At 33.8% G+C, this 15,929-nt stretch overlaps 1 protein-coding gene across 1 annotated transcript in view; it reads left to right on the top strand.

Moving 5' to 3' along the window:
• The window catches only part of LOC129216599 (acetoacetyl-CoA synthetase-like), a 39,654-nt gene that overhangs the window by 9,913 nt on the left and 13,812 nt on the right, over positions 1 to 15,929 (top strand). Inside the window, exons 7-10 of the mRNA XM_054850814.1 lie at positions 2,804 to 2,879; positions 5,040 to 5,136; positions 9,516 to 9,705; positions 11,189 to 11,311. Coding sequence (XP_054706789.1) covers positions 2,804 to 2,879; positions 5,040 to 5,136; positions 9,516 to 9,705; positions 11,189 to 11,311 — 486 coding nt within the window. The remainder of the gene's footprint in view (positions 1 to 2,803; positions 2,880 to 5,039; positions 5,137 to 9,515; positions 9,706 to 11,188; positions 11,312 to 15,929) is intronic.

Here is a 15,929-nt window from a genome sequence, read left to right as displayed (position 1 = left end):
AAAAATATTCCAGTTAAAATTCGAGCCAATAACATACCTATTTTTCACTAAACTCCCCTAAAACAGGTAAACACTGTCAAGGTCACTGCTCAACTAACCAGAGCTGCACTATAGTAGCATTTAATCTAGGCCTACAATCCTTTTCACCACGCATGTACACTCATGTTTGAAAATTGCAACACCAAGAAGGAATTATACAAATGAGCTGAAATTCACAGAAAATGGGTAGCAGGATAAGATATGCAAATGATTGGAATTACAGAGACGTCGCGCATGCGTGGACCGAGGTACGCCCCCTGAACTGCGTAGACTCTCTGAATGTAGACTCTGTATGTAAAGGGCTGTAAAGGTTGCTTGGAATCATTGTGTGATTATCTGCGGATGGTAGATGTTTCTCTAGTAATCAATATGCCTCGTCCAAAACGCAGAGCGTCATACGAACGAGTAACGGAGTTCGAATGGGTCGGCATGATCTGCTTACGTGAGGGTAAACTTACGTATAGAGAGATTAGTGCCCTCACGTGGCGTAATGCCTCAACTGTGATGCGTATTTGTAAAAGATAGACAAAGGACAATGAAATTAACCGAAGGACTCGCGCCAGCGCACGCAACCGAACGACGGCCGAGATTATCGACATCTCACCCGTCTAGCTGCGATGGATCATATAGCGTCCTCTCGTACGCAAGCACAAAGTTGGAGTGTGGTTACAGGTGTCACACTTGCTGCATCCACGGTTCGTCGACGTATGCTGCGCCAGGTCCTGCATGCAAGAATTCCCCTGTACAGGATTCCCTTTACCCTCAACCATTGTCACTTCCGGCTTCAATGGGCCCACCAACACACCTATGGTGTGCGAACGAGCATTAGGTCGTCTTCTCGGATGAGTTCAGATTTAATCTGCACTATAACGATGGACGTGTACGCGTCAAACGTTACACATGGGAAGGTCACCTCCCAGAGATCCGACGCCATACCGGCATAACGCCAGGCGCCATGGTCTGGAGTGCTATTATATCAAGGGCAGTCCCATCTGGCCCGAATTAAGGGTAACCTCAATAGCGAGCGCTACTTCAGGGACGCTGTGTCGCGGGAGGAACCACCCTTTCTTCAGAGTAGCTGGTGCAGTGTTTCATCAGGAAAATTTGCTTCCACGTGTCGCACGCAACGTACAAGTGTTCTTTAGGTGCACGATAGGTTACGCTATTTCCTTGGCCCACCCGTTCTCCGTATATAACGCTCGTCAACCATGTCTCGAATTGCGTTAGCCGGAAACTCGACCATGTGTCTCGTCTGGCAGTTGGTACGAATGAACTTTGGCTTCAGATTGAAGCCATATGGGATGCTATTCCCAATTATGACATTCAGAACCTCAAAGATTCGATGTCAAAACGTGTACAGGCTCGCATAGCTGCGCAGGGTAGCTACATTCGATATTAATCTACGGCAGTTATATTCATTTCATTGATCTGTAATTTCGATCATTTATTTGTAGCACTATGAGTAATATGTGCAATAAATTTTATCCCTTTCCAATGAGTCCTTCATGTTGTTGTGATTTTCACAAACATGAGTGTATAATAAATGCCTTAAGTCATCAATTTTGACGACCGAGTATCTCTCTTCTTAGCGCAGTTTTATTGTTGTTCTGATCGCTACCAAAAGAAATATACGCATGGCTATAAACGACAGGAAATTATATCGCTCCGTTGATAGAAAAGTGACACAATTAAAAATTGCATTTTGAAGGTTAGAGCAATTTAAAAGTTTTGTAATAAAACAGCGTGTTAATCATAACAGCGAATATGAATAAAATATTTTTTTTTCCTGATATGCTTTCAATTATAATGCATTATTTAAAAAAATATTGTAATGAAAAGGCTTTAGGGTTCCTTTTCATTATCCCAACTCTAAAATGCCAATTTTTGAATTAAGTCACTGTTCTATCAACGGAGCGATATGTGTGGCAATTAAATGACAGGAAATCGAAGCCTAAATTAACTGATATAAAAATAAATAAGAAAGAGTTGTTGACTAAATTTCCCCAAATGCTGTCAATATTGAGTTAGAGGACACCAATCAGACGTTCATTCATCTTAATTAAGATATGGCTAGTACTAATAAGAGGCTGGATGACGAGATTTTGAGGCACTTCAAAAAAAAAAAAAAAAAGAGAAAGAACGGTATCCTTTTACAAATCAGCTAAACTGCATACGATTCTAAAAAAAATAAGTTGAATTAGAAAAATGTGTGATGTAACTTAAACCTTATATACCGGGTGATCCAAAAGTGAGGACCCTCTTTAAGAATGAATAATTCGAAAACGAATAAAGATAAAAAAAGATGCGGTTTGCACTAAACAGGTAGAAAAAAAAGAAGGGTTTTGTCTGGCCACGAACCCGAAATAGTTCTGTTGGTGAACAACAGATGGCGCAATCGGATTTCCGATCTAGGATCATGTAAAATGACCAACGATATAAAAAGGAGCAACGGCAGCAGGTAATGGTAGTCGAAGCTAATATGCATCGAAAGGCTGTCCATAGTTGAAAAAGCCCATTTAGTAAAACTGTATTATAAGAATTATGAAGAAACAAAAAGCTATAGTGCCATCTGACGGTCGAACACAGAACTATTTTTGTTTCGTTGCCACACAAAATACGCCCGCCTTTTTTTCGATTCGTTCAGTGCAAACCGAACCCCTTTTATCTTCATTCGTTTTCGAATTATTCATTTATAAAGTTGGTCCTGACTTTTGGATCACCCTGTACGTAAAAATATTTTGTACAAGCATATTTATTTATTTAGATATACCAAGTCTGAAGAAAGTAGTATTCGTTCCTTCAAGGTCAAAACTAGATAAAAGTAAAAATATGCCAGGATGGTAAGAGGTTAAGTTTAGTTCTTTTCTTGCCGTAGTTTTTGTACTGTTTAAATCATTCATTAACTTGCTGTATTATAGAACCTTAAATCCTGCATTTGTAGCTGACAGTACACCCCAGAAAAAATATAATAATAACACAGTATGTCTTCCAGTCTACTTAAGCGAAGAACGAAAATTTATTATTTATAGCATTTCCTTGTGTAGCTAAAATATTTCGTTTTAATTAATGTTGTGGTGCAGTTTAACTGCAGAATAAAATGACAATAGATAAGAGTGTGCATAACGTACTCCATGCTGTATTAAAAATATAGGGTGAGCACAAATGCAGAACCAGCTTTAAAAAAAAAAATCATATTTTTCGAAACTACTGCACATATTGTAATAAGTGATACAGAAATTTAAAGAGAAATACACTCAGTTTTTTTTTCAGTTACAAATGTTCAAAGTGTGAGCCATCGAGAAGAGATAAAATGGAGAGAGCGAAGACTTTCATTTGTGAAACAAAGACACCAAGTCACGTGATAGATTTTAAAGCGAAGCATTGGAGGAAATCTAGTTTCTTTCGCTTGTTCCACGCAAAACGTGCCAACCATTGGTCGTTGTTTAGTCACGTGGTTTGAAGTCTTTGTCTAAGTTTTTGCTATGCCAATGAGATTATGCTTTCTTCCTCCATTTACTACTCAACCACGGATTGCATGGAATTTTCAAATGTCTAGATAAGACGAATCTATGTGAATAAGGGGGAAAAGTAAAAATTTGATGCTCGTATTCCGCTCATTTGAATAAGACTCTGCTTCTGCAAAAGCTGACGTCGTAAAAAATAATAGATTCGTCCATTTCCGGCTGTAAAACGGATGTTTGTCTTTCCATATAATCCGTGGTCAAACAGTACTTCCTGCTCTAGGGTGTGAGCCTTTTGCTGTGCGACAAACGAACAATCTGTAATCCCGTTCATTCCACTCGCAGTATGATTCATTTTCTGGGGTAACATTTAAGACATTGTTTATCCATTACCGATGAGGAAAACACTACAAAGCTTCAAGGATACATTTATGCAGAATTAAGAGCTTTTGAACGTGGGATACTACAACACTGCACAATGCACACATCATTGCGAACCCTTGATGCTACAAAATGAATGGAAACGAACTGGGTTACAGGTTGGAGGTATGCCGTGTAACAAGAGAGTCACAAATCGAACATTTGTAATCGGGGGGGGGGGGGGACTGTTAAATCAAAATCGGTTAATCAGTACTAAATATATATATTAATTTACTGCGTAATATTTCACTGCATATAACTTAGTTTGAATAATTATAAATCCATTGAATTTTTAGCATTTTTTACTGCTTTTTATTAAACTTATTTAGCAGAAGTTGCAAAGCAAAGCTATATAATACTGAACTTACTGTCCGTTCAAAAGAAAAAAAAAAAAAAAGAAAAGAAAAATTAATTTGAATTTTAACCTCTTGAATTCAAATTATGTTTTTCGCAATCACGAGTGTGTGTGTGTGTGTGTAGGCGTGTGTGTTTATGTGTGTGGTGGGGTATGTGTGTTTGTGTGTGTGGGGGGTATGTGTGTTTGTGTGTAGGAGGTATGAGTGTTTTTGTGTAGGGAGTATGTGTATGTGTGTAGGCATGTGTGTTTATGTCTGTGTGTAGGTATGAGTGTGTGGGTAGTTGTGTGTATGAGTGCTTGAAGGGTAATGTGTATGTGTGTGTAGGCATATGTGTTTGTGTCTGTGTGCAAGCATGAGTGTGTGGGTAGTTGTGCGTGTGTGTGTGTATGTGTGTGTAGGCGTATGTATGTGTGTGTATGTGTTTGTGTGTGTGTGTACGTGCGTGTATTTATGCGTGTAAGTGTAGGATATTGACGCAACCTGGAGACGGGTTTCGCTATAGGAGCAGCATCGTGAGGAGCCGGTCAACGGTGATGCTGCGGAGGGTGCTGACGGGAAAATAAAATGATAGGACCTCAAAACAGTTAAATGAAAGCAATAAGTAATCGTGATTGCTCAAAAAAAATCTAAAAATTGTGAAAATATATGGTACTAGTAATGTGAAATATCAACAAAAATTAGCATTCTTAATTTGGAATTAAAAATGATGGCTTGACAACCACACGCTTGTTTTGATTATTTGAATATTTTTTCTTCTTAGCGTACCCATTGAAGATTTTCTTAGATCAGCCAGAGAAAAGATTAATAAATGTGGAGCTAATATAATTTTTGAGCAAGTTCCGTTTTCCACTCCTTTGGTAATTAATTTTACCTCTGGTACAACAGGAGCTCCCAAAGCCATAATTCATTCACATGGAGTGAGTAAAAAAGTTTTTTTCCCCTTATGTCTGAAACGTCTTTCTAATTGTTTTATTTGCACAAAAACATGCGATTTCTGGTTCATTTAAAATCAATACAATTAAAACATAACAATCAATAAATTTAAAAACGTAAAACAGTTGTGAAAATAAACCTTTGAAATATTTGTTAATTTTATTGTATTATACTAGCAGGGTTTCTGTTTTTATCAAGTCGAGAGAAATTTTTTTTCTCAGATCTTGATGAATGGAAGCATAATTAGGTTAATGGTAAATTTCTTCAGAAATATAGCTTATAACTAAAACTATTGCTTAATCGTCGATTTGTACTTGCAGATTTCTTGAATGTTTTTGTAATAAAAACATAGAATAGCAATTCTAACACTTGAGCCAAGTTTACTTGTGTGTAAGCAAAGTTGGCGCTCACGAGATGCAGCAGCGTTGGTAATAGTCTAAAGATAATTACTTTAGCTACAACCAAAAAAAAAAAAAAAAAAGCTACTTAAAATATTTGTTTACTTCTACTTTCAAAAATCTGATATCGTTTTTATGAAATTTATGTTTTTATTTTTAAACAAAACCGTTACTCGTAAGACATTTAAAACTTTTTCTCCCTTTTTTTAGTATTATTTTATATTTTTTATTTAAAATAATAAAATAATAAAATAATAAAAATAAATATCATTAATATTTTTTTATTATATTTTTAACTTAAGTTTTATTTTAAGTACTTTGCCGGGCCCCAGCATTAAATCTATACATAATCCACAAATAATCCTAAGATCGAAATTATTTTTAACGTTTTTTCCAAGTTTTTAAGCAACGTAATTTTCAAATTAATCTCTTTTTTTAGAACTTCATAGTTGGAAAGCAGTTTTTAAGTTCATGAGTTTTTCTACTATTTAATTATTCGACTGAAATGTATTGAAATTTCATCAATTAAAATAAATAAAATTAGAAAGTATTAATTTTATTTTTCTGGAAAAAAAAATATTGTACCGAACATTATTTTTTGCCATTTTGCTTGAAGATGAGAAATGATATGATTATTTCCCTTTTTGGTTTAGTATGTTGCCTTATTGTTTTTAATGAATGCTTTTGTGGAAATATAGATTCTGAGTAAAATAAGTCAACGTGAATAAAAGTACAAATACCTATTTGAAGAGTTGAAAACTCGGCAAACAGCTGTTTCGAGGCTATCAACACAATCCTCTTCACCAGTGCATAAAAAGAGTGGTTCACTAAAATCCAAATGTATCTTTCGTTCGGAGCAGTATAGCCTAAGGCTCTTGCGCCATTAAAACCAATAGAACCAACCAACCAAATAATAGGGTCAGTGAATCTTTCTTCAATTGACTCACTTTGAAGGTTCACTCGATCCGCGTTGGTAAAAGCACTGGTAAAGACTTTTACCAGATGTCTTTACATCCAAAAGCTTACGATTTTACATTGAAAAGAGGATTCCTTGAAACCCCGAAACATGTGTCTGCAGTAATCTGTTATTTTATGCTAAAAACATTGGTTATTTTCCAGGGGTGTCCACCCCCCTAAGAGCAAGGGCGCACCTCTCTAAATATCATGAAGATTCCCCTCCCTCCAAAAGTGAAAACTACCCCTAAAAACACCACCCCCTAAAAATTTCAATGGCGCAGTCTGCGCCATGACCTCCCTGCCTAGGGGGGCACCCCTGAATTTCCTTTTACTTCTCTGCACAAAGGACTTCACTTTATTACTAGAAGGTAGTATCAAATAAATGTAAGTACTAATTTGATGATTGATTTTAGTCAATTTTAGCACCTTTAAGAGATTTTGGGCTGTTCTGGGACTGCACAAGGGATGACGTTTTGCTATGTTATTCCCCAGTAAGTAGCAGCACATTTGTTTATTTTTCGGCGTATTTACCTTATATAGTAATAGATAATCATTTATCAATTTGCTAAAAATATTTTTTTAATCATCGTAAAACATGAGAAATTTGGTTTACCCGAAGAACAGGAATTAAAATGGAAGGAGCAAGTCCATTCATCGGCTTAGCAAAAGCTAACCCAAAGATCCCAAGTCACGTAATTCAACAACGATAAATGATTGGCACATTTTGCGTGAAACAAGCGAAAGAAACATGATTTCTTCCAATGCTTTGCTTTAAAATCTAACACGTGGGTGTCTTGATCTCATGAATGGAAGTCTTCACTCCATCCATTTTATCTCTTCTCAATGGGTTTACCCTCGTTTTGCCGACACTAAAGTTTCGTTCCACCTCTCATTGAAACATTCAATGATGAAAACTTATAAAGTGAGATTGAAAGTGAGAAACGGGAGTAAGAAAATTTTGCGCCGGCAAAACGTCGGGGACACCGAGAAAGTTACTTTTAAGATTAATTGTTTAGAAATTTATTGTTCCTAGTTGAAGCCATTTAATAAACAATATCATTTAAAGAAGTGAGTAGCAAAGGGATGTAAAGTGCCAAAAATAAAAATTTCGAGACAACCTGTACAAGTGGTAGGAGAACCTTCCCTCTGTTTCGGAGCAAGAGATACAACTAGTGTCCCTGGTAGGTGCTGCTATACAGCAGGATTGATCTCGATTGGACACAATTATTGAGGAGTTTACTTTCAAAACGGATTCTATCCAGTTTTATGTTTTTTTTGGCAAAACGAAAAAAATATTTTACTCACAAACACTAACTGTTAGAATTTCGAATTTTTTACAATGTTTTGGTAGAATAACAAATGACGATTGGCTTAAGTCTAGGAATTTTTCCTCAATTTTATCAGACTTGAATTGCCATTGGATATATTCCCTTTTGGTGTAAAACAGTGGATATCATCCCTTTTGCAAAATAACACGCATTTTCTAGTTTACTTTCAAAACGGATTATATTCAGTTTTATATTTTTTTGGCAAAACGAAAAAAACATCTTACACACAAACACTGTTAGAACACACAAACACTTAGAATTTCGAATTTTCTACTATGTTTCGGTATAATAACAAGTGACTAATGACACAAGTCTTAATTTTTTCACTATTTTATCTGACCTAAATTGTCAATTTTATTTTGAATATATTCCTTTTTGCAAAAAAAAAAAAAAAAAAAAAAAAAAAAAAAACGCATTTTCTTTAGAATTCAACTTAAAAATTGAAACAAAATATTCAACGTTTTTTAATATAATATTTTTTTACTCTTCTATATTCCTTCCTACTTACTTTATTCTTTTCATTGAACATTTCAACAAAAAAAAGACCTTTGATCCAATTAAGTATGAACAAAATGAAATCGCCCAAGCCGATTCAAATAACAACTTTGTATATATAGGTATTGATAGATCACTATTTTTATCACAATTAATCACAATTTTTCAATAAATCGCAATTTAATCGTTAACTAATCCCAATTTAATAGTGATATCAATTATGTAATATTAATTTATTAATCACAATTTGAAGTCGCCGCTTGCCTAATTGATAACACACTTGCACAAGGCGCTGCGATCTTCTTAATATGCACGGGTATTATGCTTGATTGGAAATGCTCAGCAAGCGTCTCGCTCCGCTATTTTATTTGTGAACAACTTTTGAATTAGAAGTGGCAAATTGAAATTTAGATGTGTGCCCTTTTATGAAAGTGAATGAGTGGATACCGGCAAATAAGGGATAAGTTCTACTTTGCTGTAAAAGACATGGGGAGAAATAAGGTGATGGATACACGCGGTTTAGGTGGTAAAACCACTGTTTACGTATTTTTTAACAACAGGTATAAAACACTTCGAAAGGGAAGAAATTCATGGGTCGATAGGGCTTATACTAGAGATTCTGAAAACGAAAAAAAAAAAAAAAGTTTTTTTTTTAAGTGGATATAATCCGTTTTGAAAGTAAACTCATTAATTGGTGATGCTCCTTTATCTGCAAAACCGCCCAACATCTATCATAAAACCACCTCCGAATTGTCGTTTGGGGAAAAAAAAAAGGTTCAAATCATAACCAGTAATGGTGAAAATCATCTGGTCCGTCCAAATAAAAGTTTTTTTTTTTTCATCAGAAAATACGATATTTATGCAGCACGATTTAGGAAAAAAAAATCATTGAAAGCCAATCTAGAATCTGAACTTCCAATGCGTTTTTCTCAAAACTTTTAAAAAGTCCGCTCACATCCCTTTGCTTATTACTGTCACATTTAAAACACAAAATATACTTTTGTAATGTTTCATCATAAAAATTATTTGTTAACAAAGTTTCTTAGACTTTTTTTTTTAATTTGAATTACTAAAATAAAAAATTGCGCTTTTAGTAAATACAGCTATTGTTTCTATCTTTTTAAGGTTGGCTGGATTTCGTGGAATATGCATATAAGCACACTATATCTTGGCTTAACGCTTGTCATTTATGACGGCCTTCCTTTTGAAGAGACTCCAACTCGCTTTTGGGACATAGTGGATAAGTTTGGAATCACAGCAACTTCAATAACAAGCAGTGCAGTTGATAGAATGCAGCAGAAAAAATACATCCCAAGTGATTTATTTATTTATTCACTTGCTCTTTTTTTTTGGGGGGGGGGGGATGCTTTTAATTTATTATTTTTGTACATTCAATAAACAAATACATAATTGAATAAAATAATATTTAGATCAGTTGTATTTTTAAATCACAACCAAACCGTATTAGTTGTTTACGAAAACGCTCACATTCAGGCTAGTCATCTTTGCTCTTAAAGGATAATACTATTGATTTTAATTTCATTTTCACTAAATTCCGCTATTTTACATAAAATATAGTATTCTTAACAAGGGCCATTCCATGGAAAACGGTCATTTTGTCCCCCCCCCCCCGCACGTGCCGTCTCATATATTTCATTAAAAATAATATTTTAAGATACGTATTAATGAACAGTTTTTTTTTCTGTTTAATGAATTACAAACTTACGTGCTGTTTCTTTATAGCAAAATATTTTGACCTTACCCTTCAAAAATATTACATTTTAATGAAATATATGAACCGTCACGTGCGGGACAGAGTGTTGACTTTTTGGTGGAATGATCCTAAACAGTTTCTTTTGAAACACCTATTGCTTACGTATATCGTTGCCTTTGATAATTTCGGAAAAAGATTTTATTATTCTATTGGTGCTGGTTAATTTTCTTATATAATATTTAGAGCCACTATGTGCCTCTGTCAGAACTCTTGCGACAAAGTGATTCTTTACTTTCATAAATTCTTTGAACATACATTTTAAATTTTTATTTGTTAAAAATTCACTATTTATCTTCTGAGATAGATACTATTACTGTTCGCTACAGAAGCTTTATCCATTTCAAAAGAAACTGCGAGTCATATATTTTTGTAATGTGAGTTTAATAAACATTTCAATGTGGAAATTATTTTAATCAAATACATTTTGATTAATTAATTAAAACAGCTTTTATTTTTTTACTTCTAGTTTATGCTTTGCTTTTTTTTTTTTTTTTGATTAAAAACAAACGCATTCTATTCGAGAAAGCTTAATTTTTTTTTTTAATAACAATTTTGTTGCCATTTTCGATAACAAAACGTCCAGATGAATTTGACAGCAGGTGATTTTTTTTTAATGTAATTATCCTTAAAAAACGTATCCTTAAAATCCTTAAATATAATCGTAGAAAAGGACCATAAATATAAAAATTTTACAAAAATATATTTTGAGAAATTATACTATTTTAAGCAAATATATACGTAATTGCTTTCTTTGGAACATAATATGTACCCTTCATAAGTCGTCAGATATTGATACTTTCAACCATTTTGTGGTAAACTAAACATTTCATTTTTCTTCTAATGGGACACGGTAACAAATATAATTTTGTAATTGACTCTCACATACATACCATAAAGCAATGTTAGATATTTATGCAACGTATTTTAACGATTTTCTCAGAGTAAATTCATTTCACTATTTCCGATTTTATGAAAAATATTTTTGGTAAAATATTTTGGGTAATTGTACTCAACCTTTTTCCAGCTGAGAAACACAGTTTAAAAAGTTTGAAAGCAATTTATCCTATTGGAAGTGTCTGCAAGCCACAAACGTTTGAATTTTTAACGAAGGATATCAAACCTGGGTTATTTTGCAGTTCATGTTATGGTAAGTAATACTTGAAAATGTTTTAAACGCTACTCATACAGCTTTTTGGCTGTAACCGAACATGAAAATTTCAAGGTAAAATGATCTAATAAGCTTTGTGCTACAGCACGATTATATTGAAAAACAAACGTAAAAAAAGCATACATATCTTTTGGTCGTGAGAGAGAACAGTTCTCCCACGGAATTCTGGCTGCGTGCTGAATTTTTACTTCCTTTTACAAAAAAGGAAGTATTGTATTCGCAAAAAAAATTTCACTCAAAAATCGGGCTTAAATTTCCATTTTGCTCACCCCCAAATGAATGTTGAGTTTTTTTCTCAACCCGACCACACGTACATATGTTCCTAAGAACGTATAGACTCCAGAAATATCCATTTTGACGTTTCCAGAGTTAATTACAACGAGTTTTCTCGTGACGTCTGTATGTACGTATGTATGTCACATAACTCAAGAACGGTATATCCTAGAAAGTTGAAATTAGGTACGTAGACTCCTAGTGGGATCAAGTTGTGCACCTCCCCTTTTGGCTGCATTCGGGAGTCTCTAAAGGGGTATTTTGCCCCCTTTTTGGGTGGAAATCATTGTTAATTTCGATGCAAACTCAAGTGGTGTTATAATTTGGCGGGCACTTGGCGATACATCGCCAGTCTTTTGTTCGCCAATTTTTGTCGCCAGTTTGGCGACAAATTTGGCGTTTTTTTTTAAAACCTGGTTTCAATGTGGCCATTGTTGGTGATATTTAGAGAGTTAACTCTTGAATCACATTAAAATTGCAATATTCGGAAAATAACATTAAATTGCTGTAAAAGGAAATCATGTGATGCACACATCAGCTCGTTTGTACTAGTGAAGAGGCTTCATTGTAGCCTTGAAATATGCTGTATTTCAGAATTTCCCAAACTGTGGTCTACGGCCCTGGGAGTCCGCGGTGCTATCCAGCTAAAACTTTAAAAACTTTAAATATAATTAAGATTGAAGGACGATTAACGATATTTTAATTCAAAAAGAAAGCCACATTATTTATGAGGATTAAAAAAAGTTCTTGGAACATATATCTTGTTATCTTGTATATTAGAAAACAAATAGATTACACTTTGTCAAATCTTTTTTTTTTTTTTTTTTATTTTGCGCGCTGGGAGGGAGGGAGGGAGGGAGGGAGGGGGGTCTGCGAAGTTCGTAATTTCTGAAGTTTGGAAAACTATGCTGCATTTTATTGAGAATTCATTTACGTTAGTTTTCAATTTAATCACGAAATTTTCATCCGGTTATGGAAGTAGAACATATTTGTGCTTAAGATAATTTCTTATTTAAAAACTCTGGAGGTTGATTCGAATTTAATTTTTACTATTGTTATTTTCTTTGATTTACTTATTGCACGTAATAATAACCCTTAATATAAAAGTGATAAAAATAATTTACTCTCATCGAGTTTCCGAAAATTGTTGTTAAAAATGAAGAATAAAAGATGGAAATAAAACGTTTAAATTTGGTTGCCTACCGTTTCCGGGTCCCTAATCAGGGTTTGTAAGGGGCTAAAAGGTGTCCGAAGACGGAGATAATTTACCCCTCACTGAGTTTCTGGAAATTGTTGTAATAAATGAAAAGTGAAAGCTCTAAATAAAACGCTAAAGTAAGATTGTCTACATTTTTTGGTCCCTAATCAAGATTGCGAGATGCTAAAAAACGCCCAAAAATGAGTAGTTTACCCTCATCAAGTTTCCAAAAATTATCATAAATAATGAGGTAAAAGCTGTAAAGAAAACGCTTAAGTAAGATTGCCTACTTATTGCGTGTGAACTAATCAGGATTGCCCAGCGGATCGAAAAAGTGCCCAAAAGTATGCAGTTTACCCCCATCGATTTACCACATACGTTATTTAAAAAAATGTAGGCAAAAATATTACTTTGAGTCTTCAGATAAATGAGAATTAAAATGAAGTACAAAGTTAAAATTTTCCTAACACCTCACCTGAAAATTTGGCCAGTTTTGAATTCTTACCCTCTTGCATTGGAAGTGACGTTTGAAATGTTGCTGGTAATTCTAGCTAATATTTTCAAAGCGTCGGTATAAATTAAAATAAAAAAGTCACAAAATTCTGGGAGGGTTTTCCTCAATCCTACTATAAACCGTTTCGCGTTTTTAAGCATAAACTCTTACTGAAATAGGAAATGTATAGCAAACTATTGATATTTTACTATTTTTTACCTTTAAAATCACGAATAAATAAATGATGAAACTCTCGCGAACAATACATGATTTTAAGATGTAAATGATTGTTTTTTCATATCGTTATATTTACAATATTACGTGTTAATATGATATTTTTTCTAAAGCGTATTATATACTGTCTCGCGCTTTTATACAAGGGAATTATTATTTAATTAGGAAATACATCATTAACTATTACTAGTGTAACAAAACTAGAAGAGAAGAAAATTTGAAAACTAAGCAGAAAGATTGATTGATCCTTTTATAGACAAAAGTTAAAGATTATGATCAGAACTTCATCCGTACAGATCACCTAAATTACAGTAAGACAATTTTCAGTGTTTGAAATACAAATAACAGCACTTGATTGTGGTCTTATTGAGTTGGAAAGTTTTTTAGAAGCAAGCAGTAAGTAACAATCGTTCCCATTAGAGACAAGAATAAACCGCTTTTGATTGTAACCATACCACCAACAGTTAATCCAGCACCTTGCTGTATCTTCAATAGAAGAACGACTTTATCACTTGAGAAATTGTTTTGATCTGGCATTATAGTAATAGTGTTGTAGACTTCAGTATTTGCAGCGGGTATTTGAGCAGCAAAATACATCATCACAAAGAGCACCAATATCCTGTACATTGTCGAAAATATTGCTGCAATATTTTGCACAGAGGCAGTCTGGTTGAGATTGAAAATATCGAATGCAACGAAGTATAGGGCAGTAGAAACAAAGATCGCAGAGAGCAAAATCAGAGAATTCAAAGATTTATCAATTGCAAAAACAATGCTTGTAATCTTTTCGTAACGTTTGAGGCATTCCGAAAAATTTAGAAAAGTTTGACAGGAACGCAGTTGAACAACAAATTCCTTCAGAAGTTCCTTTGAATACCATGCAAGGAATGCAGAAAATATGACGAACATGTTGAAGGAAGCGACTACCGGTACATAATAGAGTAACATATTGGCTATGCCAAGATAATAAAGCACAGTAGTGGCTTCTTTATCATTTAATTTAAGAATTTCTTTCCAAATGGGCCATTTTTTCGTCGAGATATCCAATAAAGAATCCCTTTCAGAAAATAAAAAAATGGTGATGGTGTTACTCAAGATAAACGAAGTTGAAAACGCGTAGAAATAAGTTATACGTTTTCTGTAAACTAAGCACTTTAGTTGGTGTTTTGTCGTTGTATCCAGAGGTTTCAAATTTTCCAACAAAATCTTAAATTCTTTACCTTTCATAACCAGAGCCAACCGAAAAAAAATACCTAGAGCCATCGAAAACACTAGAGCTACTTCGTTCTGGGTAGCTTCATGCCGCAAGTTAGTAGTAGAAAATATCCAGGTAATGAAAGATAAAATAAAAATAAACCACCAAATAAACATCATTAGCTTTCTAACTTTTTGTTTTGATGGAGTGAAATTGCGATAGGTGTCTATCCCGTTCAGCAAAAGCAAAAATTGCACAGAATCAAAGATACTCCTGTTGTACATTTTCGTGATATGCGGATAATGTTTCAACTTGGGATACAAAATGATGGTTGATCTATGAATTAAGTTGAACGCTTTATTTTTCAGTCTGGTTGATAATAAAAATTTTTATAATTCTAAATCCGCAGTGGTAGTTTTTAAATTTGAAAATTGTTTTCAAAAAAATGCCTGTGAAGAAAATGACTAAATTTCCGTTCATCGCAAGTCAGTAGAAATTGCCTTTTTTCTTTCGGAAACATAAAATTTTTGATTATTTGTTAGATCGATAGTCTTTTTCAATGGTAAATGAAATGCTTTATAATAAACTGTAATTTAACGTTAGCGCGGTAACAAATTTAAGTACTGCACGGCAAAAGGATGGAGAATAATTTGGGAATTGTGCTGAATTTCAGTGTTTGAACATTCAACCAAGAAGCAAATAATGGTAAGACCATACCACCCTAAAGTTGCCATTACTTAAAAAAATACATTAAGTAAATGAATAGGGGAATAATAAGACCCTCGAATCAATCATGTTTTCATCATTATAGAAATGGAAAACCTAATCTCGAAAATTCGTATCATATTACTAATACTTTATGAACAGTTTATTGATATTTTTATTATGAAAGATTCAAATATTTGCGAAATCAGTTTATCTTTTATCTTCGTTTTTCATTGTAAATTTAGACTGATATAAAATCCTTACAAAAGAGTACAGTATGACAACTTTTGAATAGTCGCTCTGAATTTGCTTTCATTATCTATGAAATATTTTTTTTTCGAATGTCAACGTTTTTTAGTGTACTAAAAGAAATCATTATCTATACTATCAGACTTTGAACTATACATACAGTAACAATACAATAATATCCTCCTTCCCCCCGCTTTCACTATAAAATAAATTTTGAACTTCAACCGTGTTGGATTGCTATTTTTTTAAC

The sequence above is a fragment of the Uloborus diversus genome, chromosome 2 (assembly GCF_026930045.1).
Source record: "Uloborus diversus isolate 005 chromosome 2, Udiv.v.3.1, whole genome shotgun sequence".
NCBI lineage: Eukaryota > Metazoa > Arthropoda > Arachnida > Araneae > Uloboridae > Uloborus > Uloborus diversus.
The sequence above is the reverse complement of the archived record's forward strand: the minus strand, read 5'-3'. Positions and strand labels throughout refer to the sequence as shown.